The 13,435-nt window shown below is 37.7% G+C and overlaps 3 protein-coding genes across 3 annotated transcripts; 2 read left to right on the forward strand and 1 right to left on the reverse strand.

The window, feature by feature from the left end:
- Nucleotides 1–917: 917 nt before the first annotated feature.
- LOC117406829 (mid1-interacting protein 1-B-like) lies at nucleotides 918–1,534 on the reverse strand. The gene has a single exon (XM_034011155.3). The coding sequence runs from the start codon at nucleotides 1,461–1,463 to the stop codon at nucleotides 1,059–1,061; it is 405 nt and encodes a 134-aa protein (XP_033867046.2). The 5' UTR covers nucleotides 1,464–1,534; the 3' UTR covers nucleotides 918–1,058.
- Nucleotides 1,535–5,934: 4,400 nt separating this feature from the next.
- Nucleotides 5,935–7,747, forward strand: LOC117972902 (odorant receptor 131-2-like). The gene is made up of 2 exons (XM_059030541.1): nucleotides 5,935–5,955; nucleotides 6,267–7,747. Exon 2 carries the CDS (start codon nucleotides 6,275–6,277, stop codon nucleotides 7,235–7,237), a length of 963 nt encoding a protein of 320 aa, XP_058886524.1. The 5' UTR covers nucleotides 5,935–5,955; nucleotides 6,267–6,274; the 3' UTR covers nucleotides 7,238–7,747.
- Nucleotides 7,748–10,414: 2,667 nt separating this feature from the next.
- Nucleotides 10,415–11,538, forward strand: LOC131738003 (odorant receptor 131-2-like). The gene is made up of 2 exons (XM_059030564.1): nucleotides 10,415–10,488; nucleotides 10,572–11,538. Exon 2 carries the CDS (start codon nucleotides 10,582–10,584, stop codon nucleotides 11,536–11,538), a length of 957 nt encoding a protein of 318 aa, XP_058886547.1. The 5' UTR covers nucleotides 10,415–10,488; nucleotides 10,572–10,581.
- The last annotated feature ends 1,897 nt before the right edge of the window (nucleotides 11,539–13,435 follow it).

The following is a 13,435-nucleotide window of genomic DNA, read 5'->3' on the forward strand; positions in this document are numbered from 1 at the left end:
TTTAAAATAATTAAATCAAGTATTATCTTACACATATTTTTAAACCAAGAATGTACTTCAGTCATCTGCAGTTCCACTATTACCCAAACAGATGGCAGTGCACTCGGAACACATTAGGAATAATGCATTTTTTAAATAAACAGAATTGTCGGAGTTTGTTACTGTTCAGTTTGCCTCAACTTTGATCAGTTGGTCAGGTATTACTATATGAGTTTATTGTTTTTAACTAAAAAAAATCAGTGTGTAAAGTTTAATAAATCTTTGAAAACGAGATAATGGGGTGCGTAAACAGTCAAATCGATGTTTTGGTTTTTTTTTTTCTATACTGTTGTGGTCAAAAGTAACATACATTGTCAAGCTAATTTTATCTCGTTACTAATGTCAAATAAATGGATGAAGTTTCACAATAATACCTGGTCGTGCAGAAATATATTTCAGCATCGCCGCAAAAAATAAACAATTAAGGGGGAAGTTCCCATTAGAAATCCCACTGTTTAGTCTACCAGAGAACAGTGCATCCAAATGGATGTATTTCCTGTTTAATACAAATAGTCTGTAAATGACTCTTATACTCTTAGTCTTTATATGGGTTTTATATTTGTATTTACCGATAGTCAAACAATCTCTCAAAAGCATTAAATAGCATGTCAAGCACCTTTACACTTGAGAAATCCTCTTTGGTAGCACCATGTGCAATTACTCTGTGCTGTTGTATTTGTAATTGTATTTCTTTCCAATGTTAACAGCAAAATATCAATTTTCTAATAAGCGTGCTGCATTTGAAAAAAAAAAGTTAATTTAAAAAGCTTTGTCAATCTGGTATTGTGCATGTACCTGCTGGAAATACATTGCAACAAGACACTCGGCAAAGAATACGAATACTGTGAAAACAAAACACGGCTAGCAGGACCAGGCAATCAGATTAAACCATTTTATTAATGTTTACATTGGCTGTATGATAACTTTGTTTCTTGAAAACAGCAGTTGTTCGCTTGGTCATAGTAGATTCTTTGATGCTGGTGGATTGTTCTTTTTGCGTGGTTTCGCATGCTTTGGTTCTAGTTGGACAGGCCGATGACTTCTTTGTATCGTCTGGTGAGCACGTGGGACGACGTGGTGAGGTTGTTGAGAACCGAGAAGAGCCCCGTCAGGTGGAAATGGAAGAGGGTCTCTGGATCCGAGTCCTCCAGGGTATCCAGTGGGGCGCTGAGGGCTTTCCGCTCATCGGGGGGCATCAGCCCGCTCTCCACAACGTTCCTGACAGACTTCAACATGAGGTAGTATTCATATAGGTCTTTATTGTTGCCCTCTGCTGCAAAGGTGTCCTCGGGCTCCTTGGGGGGGACGTCCCGGAGAAGACTGGGCAGCATGATCGTGTGCTCCATGTTGCGCACAGCAGAGGTGTACCGGCTCAGGGTAGCAACCAGGCAGCTCTTCTGGTTCTTCGGCTCGGCAGACTGCATGGCTTCTTCCTGCTGTTCTTGTGTTGCTGCTGTGATCTTGTTGCTGGTGAGGAAGTCTCAGTACAGTGCGAATTCAAAGGCAGAATGCTTGAGGTTTTATAGGATTGACGACTCCGCCCTGCCCTGGTTGTAACCATGAAGCAAGGTCTCTGGTGTTTGGATTGCAGTCACTTTGGCAGTATAGACAGTGTCTGTTGCCATAGAAATGGGGCACCCGGCAAATCTGAGGTCATTGACTTCATATCAGGAGATCAGATGATGAAAGCTGCACACTTTTATTCTGTTTCTTTACACATTCAGCAAGTTACAGACTGCAGCACCTTGTCTATACAAATAGGGACTTGAGACTCAAACATTGCATTAACCAGACAATATTAATAATTTGCAAAGTACTGTATGTATCAGAAGACGGGGGTGGGGGTCCACAGCAACTTACAGGGCAAGCCATGTGAGTGTGGTTCAGTCACTTACTCAACAGGGAGCTCATGATTGACTCTTCTGCTCTCAGGGTTACAGCAACATTGAGGCAATATTCTAATTGTGCATTTCAAATCAGGCTTTGAAATTTATGATGGTGAAAGGTCCCAGCTTCTGCTGCTATCATTGTAAATATGTTCAGGCTGTTAACTCAACTGCAGCCTATAACCATATACATTCTTATGCACTATATTTCTCAATAAACAGTAACCCTGCTGCATTTCATTGTTGCAGGTAATATTGTATATTCAAAGTTTGCAGGGTTTCTTTTCTGTGTAAGAGAACTTTTTAAAAAGGTGGGAGTGGTACTTTTTGCTTTGTATTTGAAATGAAATGTGTATTGAAACAAAATCCCACTATCCCTTCAGTTAAACAGATTTGCTAAACAGTTCTCTAAAATTGGGACAATTATTTGTTTACCTGGTGGAATTTAATGCTGTAACTGATTAAAATGCAGACAAAATGCCGAACAATTTATTATTTTCTCTTTAGCGTTTGAAACAAAGTGAATTTGAAATGCCCAGTCACTATTTTATCAACTTTCTTTAAAGTTGCTGTCATGATGGAAAGCAAGTCAAAATTCTGTTTGTCTGTTCAACTTTACGAGAACAGATTATAGATGCTTGCACAATCATCAGACCACCTGAGGTTACCTGTGTTCATGAAACTGTAAAGTCAATAAAATAAGTTAGCGCTCCTCATCAGGTGATTGCATTGTATAATCTATGAGCACATTAAAAGTAAAAGTTCACTGGTCTAGGTCATCTTTAAATCAACAACGGCTAAAGACCTGGAAAAAATGTTAGCGTTGACCAATTAAAAAAATAATTGGTTCAGTGAAGTAATTGAGAAATCAGGTGCAATGCAAACGAGAGGACCCTGCGGCTCTCCAGTACCACATGGTATAATGAAAACACAACTGGAAATAATAAGGCTGTAATTCTGTCAAGGGTTTCTGGTGACGTATAAATCACGAGAGCCCTAAACGTACTGTTTTGGTGTGTATATGTATAAGACTGTAAAACACACACATTTATAAGGAAAGTATCCCTCCCCATCTATTAGAAAAAGGTGATGTTCTACATGTAAAATGTATATATACTTTCAACAGTGTTACTTCAATGTGAAATCCTTCTGCCACTTTCCAGAAGCAATCTGCCCCACGTGTGCAGTGGTATCCCAAGTATGAATTTACATTTAACCAATCCATTTCTGCAACAGTGACAGCCAAGTCAGATACCATTGTGTTCATGCAGGAAAAAAAAAAAAGATTTTGCCTGAACCCAATATTATTTTTTCCTAATTTAGGCATGGATTATTAGAAAAATGTAACCTCAGCAGTTGCATTGAGCTTGAGAACATCGAGGTATTAATATTCACATTATAAACTAGACTGCTGGCAGAGGAGAGCTGTCGCTAAAGTTCAGCCAAACGATGACTCTGGAAGATTATATTGTGTAATCACAAAGTTTGTTCATTTCAAAATATGTATACACACTCATATTCTCCTACAGTCACGGGCACATAACCAACCTTCACACATCTGATTTCTAAAACACATAATCTTAAATGGTCTTGAAAATAAACACTTTATGCAGTTTACCCTTTTAGTTTTATAATTATGCTTATGGTATTATATAATGCAGAAGCATGGGGAAAACCGTGGAAACCTGTTAAATTATCCTTGAAAGGAAGCCATTTAGAAATGCAGTTATGAAAATAGTATGAATTATACTACACACACGGTCGCACATGGCTGTGAAACTGTTTATCCAAAATAAGATTGGACTCGTACAAAAACTACAGTATGGGACTATGCATTCTCGTAGGTTGGAGTGTTCACAGTTATCATCGATGCATGCATGCTGTTTGCATTGCTATTGATGGGCAAAAAACAGCCGGGAACCCTTTGACATGGCAAACCTTTATGATTGCTATCAGAAGTTAAAATCAGAATAAAGGAATTAAATAAACACTGAACCAATACTATATTTAGATTCAAATGTTTCTCAGTAATTTATCTTTTTCATTTAAAAAAAAATCAGCCGCAGTGCTACAAAAGTCCAGCAGGTGAAGCTAGTGAACTCACACTGCTGGACAGTACTGTTACACCATTTCTGTCTTTCAGTAATGGGCATACTAAGAACAAACTATTTGATATTTGATCAAATCTTAAATAGTTATGCAGTGCAAAAAGAAGCTAGAAAGATTAACGAAAATACTGACCAATGTGTAGTGTCTGCACCCTAAATGATAGGATCATGTGTGAATTTCCTCTGGCACGGAAACTGGGTGATCCACTCTCCAAATGCCGTGCCCCAGGTGGGTCAGACCCGAACAGTCCAGGTTTATTGTTAGGTCTAACTTTTTTTTTTTAACTCTATCTCATACTTATGATTCTATATGACATATGCATCCACAATGTTCTAGAATTTTCACATACTAGCCCTGTATTTAATGTATTATGCATTGTTTTTTTATTTATTTATTTTTTTACTGTACTTAATGTATTTTGCATTGGTTTTTACGGTATCATGTAAAGAGCTTCACTATGGTCCACTATGAAAGGTGTTATATACAGTAAAATAAAGCTTGATTATTATTATTATTATTATTATTATTATTATTATTATTATTATTATTATTATTATTATCCAGTTAATAAAGACATTTTAATGGAGCATACAATGCAAGTACTGTGTTTTCTACTTTTGCAATCGAAAATACTAAAGAAATGATATCTATGTTCAAAAAAACCAAAAAACTACATCCCCATTAAAAAATGATATGAAAATGGATATCCAGCTGTGAGAGACAAGGGCAGTGTTTTAAGCCAGTGTCATTCTTGCACTTCCACGGTCTCACCATAGAGGAGGAAACCTGACTGTCCAATCAATCCATGATAGTTATCTGAATGTCTTTCTTCTGTTTGCAGTCTTCTCTGGGTGTGGGTACTTTTAATATTTATTACTGGTAAATGATTTCCTTTGGATGTGGTGTGAGCTGATCCTGTGTAGACAAGTCTACTTACAAACATTTGCAGCTGTGTACACCTGTATCACATTCCCAGCGACTTCAGTAATTGCACAAACATTCATATCCTCAGAGATTTCATGTTTTCATTCTTCTCATCCTTTTTTTTTTAATTATTGGGACACTTCTTTTAGAATAGTATATTTTCCTTGGGGGTGGGGGGTAGTATACACTCCTGCTGTGGGCAGATGACAGCAATGTGACACAATGTTATTAGGACAGAAGCCCTACTCAAAATAAGCACTGGTCATTTGAAGCAGGTGACGCTTGTGTGCCATGGTTATAACCCTGCAGCCGTGTTCTAAACCAGTGTTAGCCCCATCGTTTGCTTACAGCCAAGACTGGGTGTTGCACTTCCAGTGCTAACCATACAGCCGCTGCTCTAGACCCTACACCAGGTCTACTGGGACACTGAAGTTGTGCGCTGGTTCCAGTAACCTGGACACCCAGAAGACCAGGAAAGACCACTCATTGTGACACCACAGGGAAGTTATGGAGTCTCCTGTAGGCTCTTGCAAGGCCTTTTTTTGTTAGTGCCACTTGCGAGTCACCTCAAAGCTCTCAATACAGATACAGCCTCTTCTGCAGAAATGGAAATAAATATCTCAGGTAAGTACTGTATTCCCACACTATTCAAGCTGTCATTTAAACAGGCTCACTCTCTTCCCCATGGCCACGGGGGACCGGACCCACAGGGCTTGTTAAAGCAGCTTGTCACCAGTTTGATGAGTCTCTTCACCTTGGTTTTGTTTGTGACTCCATTGGTCTTTAATCATTAATAACCGTCACCTGTCACATTACTGTCAAGGTACTTTTTTGATTCCTAATTAACGATATAGATGCCAGTTTGCAAAGTGATAAGACACGATGATGTAAAAAAAACAAAAAAAAAAACACACAGCTTCCTAGCGCATATATATTCTGAGCCATTAACTACAGGTGTCTTGTTTGATCCTGGGAAAGCAACTGAAGAACCTAAAAGGTACTTATTTTATTACTGCGGAGGCACATTGTTGAGCAGTTCTAGAGGGTTGTGTTGTACCTTTCTGTTATGTCATGTACCATTATGTAAATGTATTGTGTAAAAGGTGGTTTTGATGTGTTTTTTTATTTTTATTTCTTCTACATGCTTATCATGTGACGACACAATCTATCGTGTGTTTTGGCATGGTTTATAAAAACTCTCATTATATGATATTGGAATTTCATAATTACATAAGTTTATGAATTTCAAAACAGTATATTATAGCAACCAATTTTTTTAAACGTGTTCTTGTATTTTATTATATGCAGGAACGAGTATGGTGAATGTTTCTGGACAGAGTCTGGACAGTTTGATACACCAACAGGATTTAATGGTGGAGAAGGACTGGGTGTTTGTGCTAAAGGTGTCATTTGCATTGGCAACCCCCATTTTCTTCACCTATGTGAACTGCATCATGTTATTTACCCTGTACAGCAAAGCCAGCTTCCGAGAGACCTCCCGCTACATCCTCTTTGCCCACATGCTGTTCAACGATTCCATTCTGCTGATGACCAGCGTGCTTCTCTATATCCTTGCTTTAGCAAATCAGCACATAATGAGGGGATTGTGTGTTTTACTTGTTTTAATATCAGGCACCACCTTCATAAACTCACCCTTGAATCTTGCAGTGATGGCACTTGAGCGCTATATAGCCATTTGCCTCCCTTTGAGACACTGTGAAATATCCACTCCTAAAAGAACTGGAGTGGTCATCGGAGTCATCTGGGTTTTGTCTTCCCTAGAATATGTAAGTGACCTCTTGGCTGTATTAGCCACACAACCCTCCAGTTTTTTTTTGTTGCCTGTGTATTGCACACGTGAGATGCTGTTCGGCATGAAATGGCAGCCAGTTATGAGACAAGTGTTTGATTGTTTATTTTTTCTGTTAGTGTCTTGCATTATAATATACACATACGTTGCAATAATGCTGCAAGCCAGATGTGTCAGCTCAGATAAAGCATCAGTGTCGAAGGCGCGCAACACGGTGCTGCTGCACGGCGTTCAGCTGCTGCTGTGTCTCAGCTCCTTTCTGTATGGTGTTATCGAAGTCATGCTGGCGCGCCTGGAAGGGTCTTCCTTCATTCACATGCGATACGTTAGCTTTATGGTGCTGATCATTCTTCCCAGGTGTCTGAGTCCTCTGATATACAGTCTAAGAGATGAGAACTTCAGGAAGCTTTTTAAATATTATTTTACTTTTGCCTCAAGCAAAATAAAGCCCCTTGCAGGCAACACTTAATGAATGACAGCTTTAGAGGCAAAAAGTGAGTCCCATTGTTAAGGAAAACTGGTCCATGATTTCAAAAACACCTTATAACGTAAAAATGATCAGAAAGTCAAGTAGACAAAAACTTTAGATAGTACTTTATCAGCGTGAAGCCAAAATGTCTTTCCTTAAAATTGAAATTTGGCCCAACAATCTGTTGTATATGCTTAATATTGCAGCAGTGTGGGCAGCAGTGTGGAGTAGTGGTTAGGGCTCTGGACTCTTGACCGGAGGGTTGTGGGTTCAATCCCAGGTGGGAGACACTGCTGCTGTACCCTTGAGCAAGGTACTTTACCTAGATTGCTCCAGTAAAAACCCAACTGTATAAATAGGTAATTGTATGAAAAAAAATAAAGTGAGATCTGTATAATGTGATATCTTGTAACAATTGTAAGTTCACCTGGATATGGGTGTATGCTAAGAAATAAATAATAATGGTACAAATTAGTTGAAATGATGGTTGAAAATAAGTTGTACCTTTCTATTGCTGATGTGTTTCTTGTAATAATATTCAATATGTTGTCATTCTAAGTAAAAGCAATCAATAAAGTGAACTCTTCATTTGAAATGAATTCTTGTTTCTTATTGAGGGTGAAGCGAGTTGCGTCTGCAAGTCACGTTGAATCAGTTCTGTCCTGGCTGTGAGTTAAAAAATATTACTCAGCATGAGAGATGGGGTGAAATGTCTTTCAGTATCATGGGAAGACTGCAGGTGGAGCCTTGTCTGTCTGAGTTAGTAGGTTTGTATTTACAGGCAATGTTAAACAATGTGCTATTTAAATCCTTGGCTGGGTTTACATATTCACTGATGTATCTTATTCTTAAAACTGAACTGCCTAATACATTTACATAACCTTTTATACCTGTAAAAATTCCATTCACTTTAATTCTCATTTAAATGAGAGCAGGTCATCTAATTCGCTATCAGATAACCTGAATTTGAGTAAAATCATAAGATCATTGATTAATATCCTCCATTTAGTGGATGAATAAATTCAAAGGGTTTATCTTGCCTTGTTATATTATGTTATAATGCCGTCTTATACATTGCATAGTTTTACATACAGCATAGTGTTATGTTAAATAGTAGTTCATGAGTACAATCTTAATAATCTTTTCATTTATAATAAGTCAATAAATCGTGTGGTGAAATAATTGTGCACAGTTTGAGCAGCGAGAACCAATTTGCACAAGATTATATCTCTGAGAACAATAAGAGGCACACGGCATGTTAACTTACTGTTAAATGCTCAAGCCTGGCCACCTGCAACATCTGAAGCTCCAATTGTTTAAGGTAGCTTCCTGGGTGGAGTGTGTAAAGAGGTTAGTGATGTATTCACCTCAAGGGCACAGGGTTCAGGTGTGCCGTGTGTATAGGAGGTTCTCCTCAAAGATAATATTTAAAAGTTTTCTTTTGTTTTTTTTTCCTGGAGTAGAATTTTTTTTGCACAGTAAAACATGCCTTGACCTGAAAAACTCATTTGAACCCCTTAAGGTACACAAGGAATTGAGCATGTGTTGTTCAGACGGTTTCTTCTTAAAATACATTTGAGAATGACTCAAGTATCACGTGGAGGAAACTGACGACCAGTTCCAACTTGTCAGTAAATTTTAAACCCTGTTTCGTGCACCTCATTGTAAAAAGAAAGTTAGCCTAATTGTATTTGTGGGACACTTATGTCCCTTGTACCTTAAATGGTTCACTGTAACACAGAATGGAAATTCAGCTTTCCTCAATAACTGTTTAAAAACATTCAAAGTTGGCTGTTATCTTGCAGTACAAAAATCAACTTGAGGTCGACTTGACAGCTTTTATTATGGAAATCGTCCCAGAGCCCATTCTTTCCTTTCAGTAAATGCCTGTGATAAGTCACCAGGCGCTTTGAGATGCATGCATTTACAAACGGCTTAGTGGATTAAACAGGGAATGGAAGGTCAGTTAAATACTCAGTAGATTGCTACAACTATGACATCTTAACCACACACGGGGTATGCAATGTTAGAACCTAAATACTCAGATATTCTTCTCAGGTGATGGAGTCCCGTGCACGTATTATGTAATCTATAAATGATGCATCTCCTTGTTTCAGTCTCGATTGAAAAGACAGCAGACCTAACAGACGTTAATAGAAGGCTGCTATGTGGTTCTCTGTTGACAGGTTGTCATGGACACCCGGCAAGCTTTGTTTTGTTTAATTTACCTATATTTCCTTTGCAAGCGGTTTCCAATTCACTCACATAGAGACTTCAAATATAATGAAAACATGAATCCACACACAGTATAATGATGGTTACTTAACAGTTTTAAGACAATCTGATTGTATCTCATCTCAGTTTAATATGTACTGGTGTCATCCAATTAGTGTTGTAGTTTAACCACCTGGAAATGCTTGGTTTTGTCAACTGTTCTTAAATATTTAAAACATTATTCTCTGGAGAAAATGTCCTGGCAAATTAGCTCTACACAAATACTTTGATTGCATCCACAGTGTTTTCAAATGGTTCAGTCTGAGGACATCTAAAGATGCATTAAAGGTAACTAGTTATTAACTCTTTATTGTACCATGCAATAAATTACATGAAAAATACAAATAAAGTCGCCAGAAGCTAAGCATATGAAAGAACACGATTAACCATGTTGTTAGAATATAAAAATGAAGAGTACAGGTTTTTTTTTGTTTTTTTTTTAAACCAGCAGCAACAGTTGTTCTGTAACCTGGAAGATTTTATCGCAATGAATATTCAAAGATGATCTCCTATATGTTGTGTATAATAATTATTATGTATGTATTCTTTGTTTTATGCACAACCATGTTGCTGTTAATTTATTTTAATGTCTTTAACCCAATCAATATTAACAGTTACTACAAGGAAGAAGGCACAATTACAGGTAATTTATTTGTTAATTATTACGCTATAATTCATGTTAATTATTACCTGGTTCACAGAAAGTATGCCCATATTATCTTGAAAAGGAAAACTTTTAAACTAAAAAAATAAAGACATATTTTCAATATACAATAGGCCTAATGATTGCTAACCAGTGGCAGATAATATTTTCTTTAATAATTTTAATTAAAAAAAAAGAATTGCACTGCAAAGATTGTTCAATGTTCAATGTGACACTTGTCTTGTCAGTTACAATTGCAGAAACCAATTTTGGAGGAACAACGAAGTGAAAATAACCCACCACACATTCTTATTTTGGACGTATTTATTGATAGGTAATATTTGTGGTATTACATTTACTGAAGATTTGACTTTGTTTTTTCTTGGATCCTAATCGCATTTCTTTACCTAAATCTAGGGTATACAGCATGGTCCTAAACACTACCAGCAACGTCAGTACCACTGCAGAAGAACTACAGGGAACCCACGCGATTGCTAACTTTCAGATGGCGTTTTCACAGACACTGGTCTGTGTCTTACTATATGTGAACTGTGCCATGATCTTCACATTCTTCAAAAAGGAGGCCTTTCGAGAGAACACACGCTACATTTTGTTTGCGCACATGCTGGTCGTCGACACCATGCAGCTGGCGTTGGTTGATTTGGCGGTCGTGATAGTCTATTGCCGCATCTTCCCACCTGACGGAGTGCGCATCCTTCTGAGCATGTTAATGTTCGCTTTAAGCTGTCACACACCTCTGACTCTAACTGCAATGTGCTTGGAACGCTACGTAGCTATTTGCATGCCACTAAGGCATGCCGATATCTCTACAGTCAAAGCTGCCTGGGTTAGTATTGGCATTGTTTGGGTTATTGGCTGGGTCCCCACCAGCATTGATCTCTTTATTGTCATAGCAACACAACGACCACCTATTTACACGGAAGGCGTATATGTGTTTTACGAAATTATGTTAAGGTACCCGTGGCAATACATTCTGAAGTCAAGCATCTCTTTGTTCTATTTTGCCGTAATAGTCGGAATTGTGGCATTCACCTATATTCAGATAATAAGGGTAGCTAGATCTGCTTCAGCAGATAAAAACTCCACGTCCAAAGCTTCCAACACGATAACCCTGCATGCTTTTCAGTTAGTGCTTTGTATAGTCGTACTTATTTGCCCTCTTATAGAAGCGGAGGTAAAGAAAATAGACGTGAAAAGCCTATCAAGCGTGCGGTATTTTGACTTCATTGTCTTTACTTTGTCCCCGCGCTGTTTAAGTCCACTTATCTATGGACTGAGGGACGAGAAATTCAGTAGGGTGCTTAAATATTATATTATTTGTGGATTGACAAAAACAGTGGTCCCAGTTGCAATAGACGTGTAGACATTCAAACTAGTTAATCATATATTTCATCACAGAGTGAAAATGTTATGTTCTTAATAATCTTCAGACCCACAGCTTTTTAGAATGGTAGGCCTACAATATAATTATTATTATTTATTTCTTAGCAGACGCCCTTATCCAGGGCGACTTACAATTGTTACAAGATATCACATTATTTTTACATACAATTACCCATTTATACAGTTGGGTTTTTACTGGAGCAATTTAGGTAAAGTACCTTGCTCAAGGGTACAGCAGCAGTGTCCCATACCAGGGATTGAACCCACAACCCTCCGGTCAAGAGTCCAGAGCCCTAACCACTACGCCACACTGCTGCCCTAATACTTGATAATAATGCCGTATACTTTCCGTGGATATTTACCCTGATACATCCCTAAAGTCAAGTTATGTCAGTCTTACCTCAAAAGGGATGAATTTTCTGTCTGCAAAAGGTTAAACAATTGAAAATCCTGTGATATGTATTTCATGTACCACAGTTCAACGCCCTTTTACAGTACGTCTTTAGAAAAGGGTATAGATTTTAATACACAAAGAATATTACATGTGTCTTTGTTTTTAATAATTCCTTTTGAAAGTCTAATTAGCGTCTGTGTAGAAAAAACACACTTTAATGTTATTAAGAAAAATAAAAACGTGCTTGTGTTTTGTTGTTGTTTTCTTCTTTAAATGTAACATGTAAGATAAAAATGCTCAGTGGAGTAAAACGTTTTGTGTTCTCTGTATGTTTCTTACTTGGAAAACTAGTTGGGTTGTTAATTAGTTCCTCTGCTTGTGTGCTGGATGTTTACACAAGAGATATCTGCATCCTGAGAACACTACAGAAGCACATAAACTCTAATGAGGCAATTAAAGCAATGCCAGCCGCTCTGTGATTTATGACAATATGGAAAACATGTTCTGTGCAGTAATGCCAGGGTTCCAAAAGCATTTTACCTGAGGCCCACCTGTTCAGCTGCATTAGGCACTGAAGCACACTATTAACACTTCTTAAAAAAATGACAAATTCAAAACATTTTTAAACCTGTAACATTGTAAATAAACTTAATCTAAATTGTCCTTTTTTCATTTGAATCTTATTTTTTCTTCATTAGTATTTTATTGTTGCTTTTTGTTATTATATATATAAGAACTCCCAGGTCATTTAATGGCTCTTTTACCAAACTGGATAGACAGCGCTGTTTTAAACTAACACACAGCAAGCAGTTTAATTTTTGTGTTGACTTCAATTCCTCAAAGGAGAGCCCTTGATATACATAAATAGGAATTATTTACTAGGTTCTTGATAAAGCTGAGGAAACTCGAAGCCACTTTGTCGCTTGGGCTAGGTTTCAGGCCACTGCATGACACACCAGGGAAGATACAGCAAAATGACCTCAAACTAGGTCTCCTGGAACCAGGTTTTAAGCCACTTTTCCTGAAATAGTGCCTTTGTGTTCCCTCAGCTTTACAGAGCACCTCTCCTCCCCTCCTTCCCCTGATCCCTTGCTCCCCTCCCATTGTCCACCTTCCAAAATCAAACTTCAGCTGAAACAGAAGGAACCCAGCAAATTGAAGAAAGCTAGCTGTCTCTCTCTCTCTCTCTCTCTCTCTCTCTCTCTCTCTCTCTCTCTCTCGCTCTCTCTCTCTCTCTCTCTCTCTCTCACACACACACAAATAAACAGCTCCGACATTTATTTAGGGGTTTAAGAGTCGTCTAAAGTTGGTTCTTTTACTTATTTTAGAATTAAATTTGGTATTTTTACTTTCAAACAACAATGACAATTTGGAGCTTTAAGAATCTAGTCCTAAATGTTTTTTAAAAATTAAAACCCTTATTGAATCTTGTGCATGTCCCATAGAGTTCACTGGTTTTATTCTAGATTGGAAATAACTAACT

The sequence above is a fragment of the Acipenser ruthenus genome, chromosome 9, assembly GCF_902713425.1.
Source record: "Acipenser ruthenus chromosome 9, fAciRut3.2 maternal haplotype, whole genome shotgun sequence".
NCBI classification, from domain to species: Eukaryota; Metazoa; Chordata; class Actinopteri; order Acipenseriformes; family Acipenseridae; genus Acipenser; species Acipenser ruthenus.